Genomic DNA, 15,622 nt, shown 5'->3' on the forward strand with positions numbered 1-15,622 from the left:
ATGACAGAATAATAAAAATCTCTCAGTCTTAAAACGAAGCATTCTATTTCCAAGCCATCAAATTTAGAGATTTTAGATCTTGGTGAAAAAAATGGACAGAAGGTCATGATGCAGAGAAACTGGACATCTGCACCAGATCTGCAAACCAACTCCTGCGAGGCCAAGCTGGAGTAATCAGGATTACTGATTATACTTCCATCTTGATCCTGGCTATTACCCTTGGTAACAGAATGAAATGTAGGCCATACAAAACAACTAAGGAGCTACTAGAGCATATACAGTACAAACTCCAGTATCTCTGGACCTTGCAAAGTATCTGAGGAGCTTGTTGTTCAAATGATAAGCCATCAGATATACTTCCTGATGAACCCACAGGTCTACAATTTGACCGAAGACTTCCACATAAAAAGACCATTCCCCTGTATGAAACCTCCCTCATCGCCAGAGTTCCCCCTTGATGATTGATGTAAGCCACTGCTGTGACATTGTTTGACTGGAAATGCAGATAAGGCTCTTTTTTCAGGGAGGCCAGAACTGAAGGGCCCTGAAAACTGCACAGAGTTTCAGAATATTTATGGGCAACTTCACCCCCCGAAGTAACCAAACTACCTGTGCTCTCTGGGACCCCCAGACTGCACTTCAACCTGAAAGACTTGCATCTGTCGAGATCACGGTCCAATTTGGACAGACAAAGAATGCCCTCAGAACAATGGACTGATGAATAATCCACCAAGAAAGGGATTGACTTGTTTTGGCATGTAAAATAATCTTTTTGAGCTAAGTATAATCGCTGAACTACTGACGAAGCATACAAAGTTGAAGAGGCCTCATGTGAAACCGAGCAAAAGGAATAGCATCTGAAGCTGCTATCATCAGACCTAAAAATTCCATACAAAGAGCTACAGAAGGAGAAGGAACTGACTAAAGTATTGCACAAGCTAAAGGTAACTTCATTCTTATCTGTTCTGTCAAAGAAAACATCATGGAGTCAATTATTACACCCAGATAAGTAATACTATGCTAGGGAGACAGAGAAGGTTTTTGGAAAGATTTATTTTTAACCATGCTCTTGAAGAAACAGCAAATGTCTGTTGTATCTCATACCATATTATTAAATGTAAAAATGGAGCCTTTACCAAGATATCGTCCAAGTAAGGAACCACCAAAACAACCTGAGCTCTTATCACCAATAAAAGAGACCCCAGCACTTTTGTAAAGATTCTGGGAGCGGTAGCCAAACCAAACGGAAGAGCAAAAAAATTAAAATGCTTGTCCAGGAATGCAAATCTTAGAAACTGATCATGATCCCTGTGAATAGGTATATGAAGATAAGCATCCTTCAGATCAATAGAGGACATGGACTGTCCTCATTGAACAAGAGGAAGAATAGTTTGAATAATTTCCATCTTGAAAGAAAAAACCCTGAGAAACTTGTTTAAAGTTTTCAAATCCAGAACAGGTCTGTAAGTTCCTTCTATCTTGCGAAAAATAAAGAGGATGGTATATAAACCCTGACCCTGTTCCAATTTTGGAACTAGAAGTAATACACCCATAGATTCCAGATCTGAAATTGACTGAAAAAAGGCTTTTGCCTTTACAGGATTATTTGGAACATGAGACAGAAGAAACCTTACCCTGGAAGGCCTTGATCTGAAACATATTCTGTATCCTTGGGAAATAATATTCAGCACCTATGGATCTTTAACAAATGAAACCAAACCTCCTAAAAAATGCGTAATCTACCCCTATCAGAAGATCTGGATCAAGAAACACATCTTCATGCAGGCTTGGTAGTGGAAACAGGCTTATTCGACTGTTTAGACCTGTTCCAATTAGGGTTTGGCTTCCAGGAAAAACAGCAAGAACTCTGCTTCTGGTATGAAGAGAATGACTTCTGATTCTTAGATTGATGAAAGGAAAGAAAACCGTTAGAAGCCCTAGATTTACCCTTAGACTTCTGATCCTGCCCAGTCACCGTAGCAATAATGTCATCCAGACCAGACCCAAACAACACCTTCCCTTTAAAAATAAAAAACTGACGTCAAGATTTAGAAACCATTTCAGCAGACCATAATTTCAACCACAAGGCCCTCCTAAAACACTTGTCTTAAAAGAGAACAAAGGTGTCTAAGTTTAAACAAAAAAGAGGAAGATTCAGTTTCATGAGAGAAACTGACTCTTGAAAACACTTCACCCTCAGAGGATAAAAAAGAAGAACCAGAACTTGGAACATTCAGCTTAACATACTTAGACTTATTAAAATCAGATAAGATAGTAAAAGGATTATCAGTAACCACCCTCTTACGCTTAATTGGACTGGGCATGGCCCCAACATCTCAGATATAGTAGAGTGTATAAAATCTTTAGATCCTGGAGCAAAATCTGAATAATTCCTCTGTGAAGAACAAACAGAAGGAGGACAGATACCCTTAGATGCAAGAGCAACATTAGACTGATAAGAATGCATAAGATTCATACATTATTTGCATAGCTGAGCAGGGGGGATTATACCAACTAGCTTGCAAAAAATGCACTTAATATTAGTAGGAAAGACCCGTTGCTCAGTGTGTCTAGAGGGATATGGCTGCACCTCACTGATGAGGCCCCCAATAGGCCGAAACGTACGTCTAGTGGTTTTGCCGTTTCTCTCGTTCAGAGAGGGATTGCCTGGTATTTCGGGGCAGGACAGTACTGTTAAGTCAGGATCAGATTGATATGCTACAGGAAAGTTCTTCTCTGTGAAAGGCACATATTGAGGAAAAAGAGGCTGCTTCTAGGGTGGTAATTAGCCATAGAACAAGCTATTATGCTGTTCATTCCCAGGTTTAGCGTCTCTCTTTTTATTTATTCAAATTATGACTCTTACGGAAGTCTCCCTAAGTGTGATGCGGGAATCCAGACATGGACCCGTTGCTCAGTGTGCCTAGAGGGATATGGCTTCACCTCACTGACGAGGCCCACAATAGGCCGAAACGTACGTCTGGGGTTTTGCCGTTTTTCTCGTTCAGAGAGGGATTGCCTGGTATTTCGGGGCTGGACTGTACTGTTAAGTTAGGATCAGACTGATATGCTTCAGGAAAGTTCTTCTCTGTGAAAGGCACATATTGAGCAAAAAGAGGCTGCTTCTAGGGTGGTAATTAGTCATAGAACAAGCTATAATGCTGTTGTTCGTTTCCAGGTTGAGCGCTTCTCTCTTTTTATTTATTAGTTGGAAAGTGTTTAGAGGATCTAGCTTCTGAGGTACTAGTATAAGATAAGTATAGAAACCTTGGACCCAAAAAGCAGCTCCTAGAAGTAATGAAAATATTTCTCCCTCACCAGAGGCTTAATCAAGCTTCAGGAGCATTAAATATTCATTTAGCATCAGATGAGCTCTAACAGATTTGCACATGAGATGAAGCGAGCTGAAAAACTAAGCAAGCTAAGAAAACAACAACACGTAAATATCAATTGTCGCGACAAGCATATAAGAATAAAGTAAAGGCACAAAACTAATGCCGACCAGTGCATAAGCCAACGCAAGCTAAAAAAGAAAGAGTGCAAACAAAAAACCGACACGCAAAAAAAATTGACGCCAGGAATAAGACGATAACAAGAAATAAGAGCGAAAGAAAAGCCAGCACAAGCTAAACATAGATAAATTCTTAACGCACCTCAAGGCCTACATAGGGTGAAATAAGGTACTTATATACCCAAGCCTAAATTACCTGACATAATGGTCCCCAGGTTATGATATACCCATAAGTGAGTACCTAATAATAGCCTATAAGCTAAACAGAGGCCAACAACAATGCCCACACTTACCTGATAGGCACCCATACGACTGGACTTACCATAAGCAGAGAAGAACTGCTTCCAGTAGAGAGCCAATACAGTGCTGTACGTGTGACAACAGAGGATCTAAATATATGGAACATAACCTTGAACCAACAGGAGGAGGCTAGGGATTGGTCCCTGCAACACCTGTGGAAGGTCTGTGACTAACTCCCATAGGGTGTTTTTGTGCCATTACCCATACTCCAAAGACATCCCTCTGTCCAAACAGTAGCTCTCTCAAGGGAAACTGGGCCTCAAATTGGTCTGAGAACCCTTCTCACAAACACCTGGAACACCTCCCTTCTTCACCTTCCTCCTGGGAATACAAATAAAAGACTAGTTTCCAGTAAAGTGGAGGGGTTTTTAAGGGCTCTTGGAGTTTTGGGATCTTTGCCTCCTCCTAGTGGTCATGAGTATAATTCCCAGGAGTAATGTATTGTGGACTCTCACCACCATGGGGCATATTTATCAAGCTCTGTATGTCTTCCCAGGCTCACCAGAAACAGCAGTTATGAAGCAGCGGTCACAAAAACCGCTGCTCCATAACCTGTCCGCCTGCTCTGAGCAGGCGGACAGACATCGCCGGAAATCAACCCGATCGAGTACTATCGGGTTGATTGACACCCCCCTGCTGGCGGCCTATTGGCTGCGAGTCTGCAGGGGGCGGCGTTGCACCAGCAGCTCTTGTGAGCTACTGGTGCAATGCTGAATACGACGAGCGTATTGCTCGCCATATTCAGCGAGGTCTGTCGGACCTGATCCGCACTGTCGGATCACGTCCGACAGACCTTGATAACTTGGGGCCCATGAAAGAAATTCATTTGTCTGGTAAGCATAAATTATATTTTTTACATGTAGCTTATATATCCCTAGGGTCTATAATAAATGGTACCAAAACAAATGCAGGGGTTGGATCCCTCCATGATTAATTTAATTTGGTAATGTCCTAAAATAAAGCGGTATTGGCAGAAAATATTTGTCTGGCTGGGAAGATTTTCAATTGCAATCTGCCACCTTCACATGATAATATTCTTTGGTTACAACTGTCTCTCTCCCTTAGAGAAACATGTATTACACAGTGGTTTTACTGGCTAGGAGAGAGATTTTAGTAAGTTGGACAGAGGTTGACCCTCCCATTTTTCACGCTTTTAAAAAGATGTCTCATGGAACAGATGATCATTGAACAATATGATACCAGGTGATATATACAAAAGAATGCAAACATTTTTAGACAAATGGGAAACATTAATTGTCTTATTTCCAGCACCACAGCAACAACAAGTCCTGCCGGCTTTTAAAAATTATATTTATATGTTGGAAGAGCAATTGAGGGTAAAGTAGCAGAACATAGCCAATTTTAGTTGAAGGTTGGGAAGGAAGGGATGTTATCACTTATTTTGTTGGCAATCACTAATGATGAGAAGTTAACTCTTAACTCCATTGCTAGAGAGCAGCGTAGAGTGGTTGGTATACTGTGTATGATAGTGGTACTCTCTACATCTTGACCTAGGATTTTGGTCCACTTGCATTGTACTGATCCTAAAGCTAGAGTATTATGATTTTGATGTAACATATTATAAATTGGGGATATAAAACATAACCCCTGATGAGACAATGTAAGTGGGGTATCAACTTAGGGATGAGCTCTCAATGCCTGAACCTCTTTTAATAAGTTAATCACATAATGTCTGGCTTGCAGGTAACAGAACCTATGATTATTTGGGACCTTGAATACCCTTTACAAATCTTGCATGGATATACATCCCTCTCTGCTGTCCTCCAATAATTGCCCTACCCTGCATAATCCCTTGGTTTCCCATTCCTTAAACAGTTCCATTGTCATGCCTGATAAAAAAAAATCGGATTCTCCCTTAGGGGGAGGTACCTTGTTATTTGATGGTATAACCCTAATCTCTTACACAACCTAAACCATGCTTTCAGTGGATCTCTGAATATTACCATCTGAATTATGTCTTTAGAGAGGTGCCTCAACTCAGCATGCAGCACAAATGCTAAAGAATAGTGGCCACTACTGCGCTCTCAGCCGATAAAGTAGTGAAGTGGCCTTTCAGCCTCAGCCAATCAGGCACAAATTTCATTGCTACTGCTAAATTGTAATTTTTGATACACAGCATGCTCAATCCACCTGTCAATTTAGAGGTGTATTATTTCCTGTAATAATCCTCCTTTTCCCATTCCTCCATGAATGCAGAGTTCAGTTGATTAATATGTTTCTTATATAGAAGAAGAGGAAGCATCTACATTGTATAAAGCAGCTTGTAAAGAGTAATAATCTTTAAGATCCCAATTCTACCTGCTACATTTAAGGGAAGTTCTCTCCATCTAGTTAATTCATCCTGCACCTGTTTGATTATCTAAACTGTTATCGTGTTTGTAATGCATCCGTCGCCATCGGCAGTTGCGCATACATCCTCAAAGGAATGTTGGATGCGCCTGCAGCCACCTCAGCGCGAGACAGCTTCAGGAGCTCCAACTCTCAGTTTTAACATAACAGCTGAGAGCTGGAGCTCCTGAAGCTTCAGACATCTGCTGCATATGGAGCCGGAGCGTGATCGGTGCTCCACCTCCATATAAAGCCAGATGCCTGATCGTTACAGACGGTGACACTATGTGTGCCACTGTCTGTAACGATCTTCTGCTGGTGCCAGCGGAAGGTGTGGGCTGGTGGCGGGAGGTAGGCTCAGCAGGGAAGGGGAGGGAGTGGGAGTGCCCTAATACAGAGAAAGAGAGGGGGGATAGGGAGAGCAAAAGAGAGGGGAGGGAGACAAAATGAGAGGGGGAAGAGGGAGAGCAAAAGAGATGGGGGAGAGGGACAGCAAAAGAGAGGGTGGAGAGGGAGAGCAAAAGAGATGGGGGAGAGGGACAGCAAAAGAGAGGGGAGAGAGAGAGAGAGCAAAAGAGAGGGGAGAGAGAGAGAGTGAAAGAGGGGAGAGAGCAAAAGAGAGGGGAGAGAGAGAGAAAAAGAGAGGGCAGAGAGAGAGAAAAAGAGAGGGGAGAGAACGAGCAAAAGAGAGGGGAGAGAGAGTGAAAGAGGGGAGAGAGAGAGCAAAAGAGAGGGGAGAGAGAGAGAAAAAGAGAGGGGAGAGAACGAGCAAAAGAGAGGGGAGAGAGAGAGCAAAAGAGAGGGAAGAGAGAGCAAAAGAGAGGGGAGAGAGAGAGCAAAAGCGAGAGGAGAGAGAGCAAAAGAAAGGGGCGAGAGAGAGCAACAGAGAGGGGAGAGAGAGAGAGCAAAAGAAAGGGGCGAGAGAGAGCAAAAGAGAGGGGAGAGAGAGCAAAATAGGGAAGCAAGAGAGCAAATGAGAGGGGAGAGAGAGATCAAATGAGAGGGGAGAGAGAGAGCAAATGAGAGGAGGAGAGAGAGCAAAAGAGAGGAAAGAGGGGATCAAAAGAGAGGGGAGAGAGAGCAAAAGAGAGGGGAGAGAGAAAGCAAGAGGGGAGAGAGAAAGCAAAAGAGGAGGGAGAGAGCAAAAGAGAGGGGAGAGAGAGAGCAAAAGAGAGGGGAGAGAGAGCGCAAAATAGGGGAGCGAGAGAGCAAAAGAGAGGAGAGAGAGAGCAAATGAGAGGGGGGAGAGAGAGCAAATGAGAGGGGGGAGAAATAGCAAAAGAGAGGGGAGAGGGAGAGCAAAAGAGCGGGGAAGAGGGAAAGCAAAATAGAGGGGGGAGAGGGAGAGCAAAAGAGAGGGGGAGAGGGAGAGCAAAAGAGAGGGGGAGAGAGAGATCAAAAGAGAGGGGGAGAGAGAGAGCAAAAGAGAGGGGGAGAGAAAGAGCAAAAGAGAAGGGAGAGAGAGAGCAAAAGAGAGGGGGGAGAGAGAGAGCATAAGAGAGGGGGGGAGCAAAAGAGAGGGGGTAGAGAGAGCAAAAGAGAGGGGCTAGAGAGAGCAAAAGAGGGGGGAGAGAGAGCAAAAGAGAGGGGGGAGAGAGAGAAAAGGGGTGATGAAAGAATCCACCTGGATGGATTCTTTCACCACCCTGCCTTTTTCAGAATTCACCTGGATGCAGCTGGATGGATCCAGGTGGATTCCAAATATGGCAGGGTGGTGAAAGAATCCACCTGGATGCAGCGTAAGCTGCATCCAGGTGGATTCTTTCATCACCCTGCCATTTTCAGAATCGTAAGCTGCATCCAGGTGGATTACGAAAATGGCAGGGTGGTACCGTCACCACCATAGGCTCCCCTCACGAAAATGGCAGGGTGGTTCGGTGGTTCCGTCACCACAATAGACTGCCCTCTGGGCAGGCTTTCCCACTAGTAGGCAATAATTAAAAGCATACCAAGTATCAGGATTGGCAAAAAATGTAATCCTTAAATAAGTGAAGTTGTCCTGCACTACCTTAAACAGGAAGATTTACATCCCACCAGGGTGTCTTTTGTATAGCCACAAAAGCTCAGAGTTGTCCCTATTTATTACTAACCCCGATAATTAATTAAAAGCCTCCATGTATTCAATTACAGTTGGCAGGTTTTTAAGATCATACAATTTTTAAGAACTTTCTAGTTTACCTATATTATCACAGTTGCTTCATTCTTTAGCCATCCTTTGTTGAAGAAGCAGTAATGCTGCTGGGAGCTAGCTTAACTCATATTATGAGCCAATGGCAAGAGTCATATATTTGCAGTTACCAATCACCAGCTAGCTCCCAGTTGTGCACTACTGCTATGTAGCCTACCTAGCTAGGATACCAAGAGCAGGAAGCAAATTAGATAATAGAAGTAAATTAGAAGTAAACCAGTATTTATTAACTTTGTTATCTTTTATTGTGATGTATGTTGTATAAGCATTTAAGCAAATCACATTATAACTACTGTTTAAGAACAAACAGAAAGTGAAGCAGAGTGCAATAATGTAAAATAAAAGTGCGCTACTTACCTCCATTTTTGCAAATGATTCCCGTTCGAATAATTTTTGTACCCAGAGTTCAAAATTAAGTCCAAAGCAATTGAACACAGACCATACATAAACAATGTCACATGGACCAAGCCATAAGGTAGTTACAGCAAATGTCGCCACAGTAGCTATTAATTCCTTCTTAATGTTATCATGGTTTTCTCCTATGTAGTCATAGACATACCTATTCAAATAAAATCAGATATTCATTTTTCAAAGCAACATGATAAATACTCTAGAAAAAAACATAAACAAGAGAAATTGTGTGTAATAAAATCATATAGCTCTATTCTTTTAGCATAATGCTAAATCAGTCTTGCCTACATAAGTTTGCCCTCACATGCATGTTAAATATTGCAAAATTGATGTTTCTTATTCCCTAATTACGTTTCATGTTGGGCATTGCTGTAGAGTAATGTCTAGCTGCCCTCACAGAACCTGAAACATCCCTAAAGCATACTATATTCTGTGTAAGAGATGATAAAAGTATTGTTATCATTTTTATTTATCTATTAAACTTGCCAAATTCCATAGCTCTGAGTTAATGGTAAAAAAAGAAATCCAAATACATTACTTAGACTAAATAAAACTAATGAATATAAGTGGAGAACCCTGGTCCAAATAGATTACAATCTTCATTAATCATGATTCTACAATACAAATAGCCATAGTGATTATTCATCTGAACAGATTGTGGCTTTCATTATTGAACAGAGGACACTTAGTATCAATATTTAATTACAAAATCATAGAGTTCTTTAATAAGTATACTAGAAGGACAGGTTTATTATATTTAATTAATTATTGCTTTTCATGTTTAGACACTATTAATGACAAGGTTCAATTATTGAGAAACATAAATAATTGTGTAAAAAATGAATGCTATGCACTATCTGTAAATTGTGTAAGGTGTAATTTATTCTGCCCCATTGGGTTAAAGTTCAAGAGTTTTAATAACAATACAGGATTAGATTACAAGTAGAGCACAACTGATGCGGTATCTTTTTGGTGAACTGGCGCAAAAAAATAGTGCACAATCTGGTATTATGAATCTGGTATTATGAATGATTGGTTAAATATTTTAACCAAAGCATCTTAAAGGGACAGTCTACTCCAGAATTTTTATTGTTTAAAAAGATAGTTGATCATTTTATTACCCATTCCCCAGTTTTTCATAACCAACACGGTTATATTAATATACATATTACCTCTGTGATTACCTTGTATCTAAGCCTCTGCAGACTGCTCAGACTTGCATTTTAGCAAATCAATGGCGGCCTTTTAAGGGCTTAGAAATTATCATATGAGCCTACCTAGGTTTAGCTTTCAACTAAGAATACCAGGGGAACAAAGCAATTTTGATTATAAAAGTAAATTGGAAAGTTGTTTAAAATTGCATGCCCTATCTGAATCATGAAAGTTTAATTTTCAGTAGCCTGTCCCTTTAACGTGTCTGAAACTTTTTTAGCACTCCCTATATATGAATAGTGCAGGGAGCACTATTAGTGCACTGCATGTGCTTGCATTACATGTGGTGAGTTAAGTGTAATACCACTGTAAAATATAGTGATTTTTAAAACCTGAAGTAACTCATTATTAATAATAGTATATGACTGAGCTACATTAAGGACTTCACTACTTGTGCACTGTCTGTTATGTGAGGGCTTCAGCGCACCTGTGCTATCTGACCTGCACCCTAGACTGTCGCTTACAAATGATTAATATTGTAATATTGGCACAACATAGAAGCGCTATTGTTTGTGTTAGAGCGATGTGAACTTATAATAGTGTCAGTATATTTGTGCTTCACTTGTAATCAAGGCCATAATGTGTATGAAATGTTGCAGTGCCTACATGTTTTTACGTTAATGGGTGTTTGATGTCAAAATACTCTACAAAACAATCTATTAACTATCAGGAAATGACTTACTTGCACAGCCAGTCATTGATCCCTCTGTCAAAATGCCTGAGAAAGAACAAATAAATAAAATTAGATTGTGATCAGTGAGTAATTGTGGTTGCATAGATTTTTCTCTTTTCTCTCGGATACAATCGAGATGATTGACACCCCTGCTAGCGGTCGATTGGCCGAGAATGTGCAGGGGGTGGCATTGCACAAGCATTTCTGGAGAGCAGAATGCACATTTGCACAAGCATTTATCGATGTCCGGCTACAGTGGATCATGTCCGCCCGACAGTTGATAAATCTACCCCAAAGTGTAAACAGTATCTGGCAGCAACATCACAACGGTGCTGCCCAGTTGTCATGGGCAGAGATATTATTCGTGCCCAGATCTCCCTGCCCACAATGCCCTGATACAAGTATGTTGTGGATGATGATGACCTTTGTCTAAGGAAAATCTGGGGTAGGATCTGATGTTTAGGATTAGCCACTTCAATAAAATAAATGTCTGTAATATAAAGGGAAGGACAACATCTTTATAATTTCAAAAAACAAATTCTTAATGAGAATTTTTCTGTCCATTTTTACTTCTGATTCCTTTGGAGAGGGGATGTTATTGTGAGCTTTACTTCCCCTTTGCAAGTAGTAATAGATATAAATTGAGAGTTTAGTCAAGTAAAGACTATAAAGACTTTAGCCAATCAGTGCTGACTCCTAAATAATTCCACAGGAGTGAGCACAATGTTATCTATATAACACACATGAACTAGCATTGTCTAACTGTGGGGAAAACTGTCAAAATGCACTGAGATAAGAGGCGGCCTTCAATGCTTTAGAAATCAATTAGCCTACCTAGTTTAGATTTTAACAAAGAATACCAAGAGCAAAGCAAATATGATGATAAAAGTAAATTGGAAAGTTTTTTTTTAAATTGCATGCCCTATCTGAATCATGAAAGTTTAGACTGCCCCTTTAACTGACATTAGGGTCAATCCTGAAAATTCTCCATTAATGTATATGGGTATTTTTGTAGATAAATAATTTGGTAATCTTTTCTAAAGGATTCTTTGATAATATCAACTTTTAATTTAATGTCTGTTTATGTAGTAGGATTGAATCTATTCATTTGCTCACTGGTTTATATAACCTTTGTTTTTTCAAAAAAATAATAAAGAACAAACGCCTAGATTACGAGTTTTGCGCTATAGAGGGTGCGAAACGAACGCAACAAAAGCTGCGTTATTTCACCCCCCATAGCGCTGCATTACAAGTTTCTGAAAAGCCTCCTTGTGCGTGCGATATGGTGACGATAAGCTCCATACCACACAAAAGCCAAGGGCAGAGAATACGTGCACGCTTTCCCCATAGACATCAATGGGGAGAGAGTGTTAGAAAAAAAATACCTGAAGCACGGAATGAAAAGCTCTGTAACGCAACGCCATTGATTTCTATAGGGAAAAAAAAGTTATGTTTAAACCTAACACCCTAGCATAAACCCCGAGTCTAAACACCCCTAATCTGCCGCCCCAACATCGCCGACACCTAAAAAAAGTTATTAACCCCTAATCTGCCGCCCCCGACATCGCCGACACCGAAATAAAGTTACTAACCCCTAATCTGCCGCTCCCGACATCGCCGACACCTAAATAAAGTTATTAACCTCAATCTGCCGCCCCCGACATCGCCAACGCCGAAATAAAGTTACTAACCCCTAATCTGCCGCTCCCGACATCGCCGCCACTAATAAAAGTTATTAACCCCTATTCCTCTGATCCCCAACAATGCCGCCACTATAATACATTTATTAACCCCTAAACCTCTGGCCTCCCACATCACCGCCACTAAATAAACCTATTAACCCTTAAACTGCCAGACCCCCACATCGCAAAAAACTAAATTAAACTTTTAACCCCTAAACCTAACAAACCCCTAACTTCATATTAAAATTACAATATCCGTATCTTAAAATAAATAAAAACTTACCTGCGAAATTAAAAAAACCTAAGTTTAAACTATAAATTAACCTAACATACCTTTTATACTAAACTGTTATACTAAAATTAAAATAACTACCAATCAAAAAATCTAAATTACACATTAAAAAAAACCCTAACACTACTAAAAAAATGTAAATCTAAAATAAAAAAAATAAAAAATACTAAATTACGAAAAATAACACACTAAATTATGAAAAATAACAAACGAAATGATCAAAAATAAAAACAATTACACCTAATCTAATAGCCCTATAAAAATAAAAAAAGCCCCCCAAAATAAAAACACCCCCTAGTTTACAATAATCTACCAATAGCCCTTAAAATGGCCTTTTGTAGGGCATTGCCCTAAAGAAATCAGCTCTTTTACCTTGAAAAAAATACAAAGACCCACCAACAGTAAAACCCACCACTCAACGAACTCCCAAAAATAAAAAAAACAAACTCTAACAAAAATCTAAGTTACCCATTGCCCTGAAAAGGGCATTTGTATGGGCATTGCCCTTACAAGGGCATTCAGCTCTTTTACATTGCCCTGAAAAGGGCATTCAGCTCTTTCAAAAAAGCCCAAACCCTGAGTTAAAAAAAAAGCTAAAAACAGTAACCTCCGAAGATCCACTCACAGTTTCTGAAGTCTGGACATCCATCCTCATCCAGGCGGTAAGAAGTCTTTATCCAGGCGGCGTTTCTATCTTCATCCCGGCGGCGCGGAGCGGATCCATCCTTGAAAACATCCAGCGCGGAGCATCCTCTTCATACGGTCACTGCCGTACACTGGATCTTCAATGCAAGGGAGCCTTTTGAAAATGGCGTCCCTTGCATTCCTATTGGCTGATTTGATTCTTGAAATTCAAATCAGCCAATAGGATGAGAGCTACTAAAATCCTATTGGCTGTTCAAATCAGCAAATAGGATGAGAGCTACTGAAATTCTATTGGCTGAATCAAATCAGCCAATAGGAATGCAAGGGATGCCATTTTGAAAAGGCTCCCTTGCATTGAAGAGCCAGTGTACGGCAGTGACCATATGAAGAGGATGCTCTGCGCCGGATGTCTTTAAGGATGGATCCACGCAGCCGGGATGAAGATAGAAGACGCCGCCTGGATGAAGATAGAAGATGCCGCCTGGATGAAGACTTCTCGCCGCCTGGATGAAGACTTCTCGCCGCCTGGATGAAGACTTCTCACTGCCTGGATGAGGATGGATGTCTGGACTTCAGAAACTGTGAATGGATCTTCGGGGTTAGTGTTAGGTTTTTCTTAACTATTTTGGGTGTTTGGGCTTTTTTAAAAGAGCTGAATGCCCTTTTCAGGGCAATGCAAAAGAGCTGAATGCCCTTTTAAGGGCAATGCCCATACAAATGCCCTTTTCAGGGCAATGGGTAGCTTAGGTTTTTGTTAGAGTTAGGTTTTTTATTTTGGGGGATTGGTTGGGTGGTGGGTTTTACTGTTGGGGGGTCTTTTTATTTTTTTCAAGGTAAAAGAGCTGATTTCTTTAGGGCAATGCCCTACAAAAGGCCCTTTTAAGGGCTATTGGTAGTTTATTGTAGGCTAGGGGGTGTTTTTATTTTATTTTTGTATATAGAGAGCAAAATTATGGGGGGGTATCTGCCCTCTCTTGCACCCCCACCTATGGACACCCATTAGTGTTTAGTTCTATTATCAAATTTGCTTTGTACTCTTGATATCCTTTGTTGAAGATTAAACCTAGGTAGGCTGATAGGAGCTTAGGAGTGTGCACGAATCTTTAGGAGTCTATGGCAGCAGTGTTTGCAACTATGTATAACATTGCTATAAAGAATGTTGCAAACACTGCTGCCAGATGGCGTATGACATTACACACTCCTGAGCTCACCTAGGGTTACTCTTTAACAAGAATACTTTCGGCTAGATTTAGAGTTTTGTCGGTAACGACCCGCGTAGCTAACGCTGGCTTTTTTTCTCCCGCACCTTTTAAATACCGCTGGTATTTAGAGTTCACAGAAGGGCTGCGTTAGGCTCCAAAAAGGGAGCGTACAGGCATATTTACCGCCACTGCAACTCTCAATACCAGCGGTGCTTACGGACGCGGCCAGCTTCAAAAACGTGCTCGTGCACGATTCCCCCAGAGGAAACAATGGGGCAGTTTGAGCTGAAAAAAAACCTAACACCTGCAAAAAAGCAGCGTTCAGCTCCTAACGCAGCCCTATTGTTTCCTATGGGGAAACACTTCCTAAGTCTGCACCTAACACCCTAACATGTACCCCGAGTCTAAACACCCCTAGCCTTACACTTATTAACCCCTAATCTGCCGCCCCCGCTATCGCTGACCCCTGCATATTTTTTTTAACCCCTAATCTGCCGCTCCGTACACCGCCGCAACCTACGTTATCCCTATGTACCCCTAATCTGCTGCCCCTAACACCGCCGACCCCTATATTATATTTATTAACCCCTAATCTGCCGCCCCCAACGTCGCCTCCACCTACCTACAATTATTAACCCCTAATCTGCCGACCGGACCTCGCCGCTACTCTAATAAATGTATTAACCCCTAAAGCTAAGTCTAACCCTAACCCTAACACCCCCCCTAAGTTAAATATAATTTAAATCTAACGAAATAAATTAACTCTTATTAAATAAATTATTCCTATTTAAAGCTAAATACTTACCTGTAAAATAAATCCTAATATAGCTACAATATAAATTATAATTATATTGTAGCTATTTTAGGATTAATATTTATTTTACAGGCAACTTTGTATTTATTTTAACCAGGTACAATAGCTATTAAATAGTTAATAACTATTTAATAGTTACCTAGTTAAAATAATTACAAAATTACCTGTAAAATAAATCCTAACCTAAGTTACAATTAAACCTAACACTACACTATCAATAAATTAATTAAATAAAATACCTACAATTATCTACAATTAAACCTAACACTACACTACCAATAAATTAATTAAATACAATACCTACAAATAAATACAATTAAATAAACTAACTAAAGTACAAAAA

At 40.5% G+C, this 15,622-nt stretch overlaps 1 protein-coding gene across 1 annotated transcript in view; it reads right to left on the reverse strand.

Annotated features, from left to right (window-relative positions):
* Positions 1-15,622, reverse strand: part of HHATL (hedgehog acyltransferase like) — a 91,197-nt gene that overhangs the window by 11,814 nt on the left and 63,761 nt on the right. Inside the window, exons 9-10 of the mRNA XM_053713755.1 lie at positions 10,654-10,689; positions 8,706-8,907 (exon numbers count right to left, since the gene is read on the reverse strand). Of these exons, the coding sequence (XP_053569730.1) occupies positions 8,706-8,907; positions 10,654-10,689 (238 nt within the window). The remainder of the gene's footprint in view (positions 1-8,705; positions 8,908-10,653; positions 10,690-15,622) is intronic.

The sequence above is a fragment of the Bombina bombina genome, chromosome 5 (assembly GCF_027579735.1).
Source record: "Bombina bombina isolate aBomBom1 chromosome 5, aBomBom1.pri, whole genome shotgun sequence".
Taxonomy (NCBI): domain Eukaryota; kingdom Metazoa; phylum Chordata; class Amphibia; order Anura; family Bombinatoridae; genus Bombina; species Bombina bombina.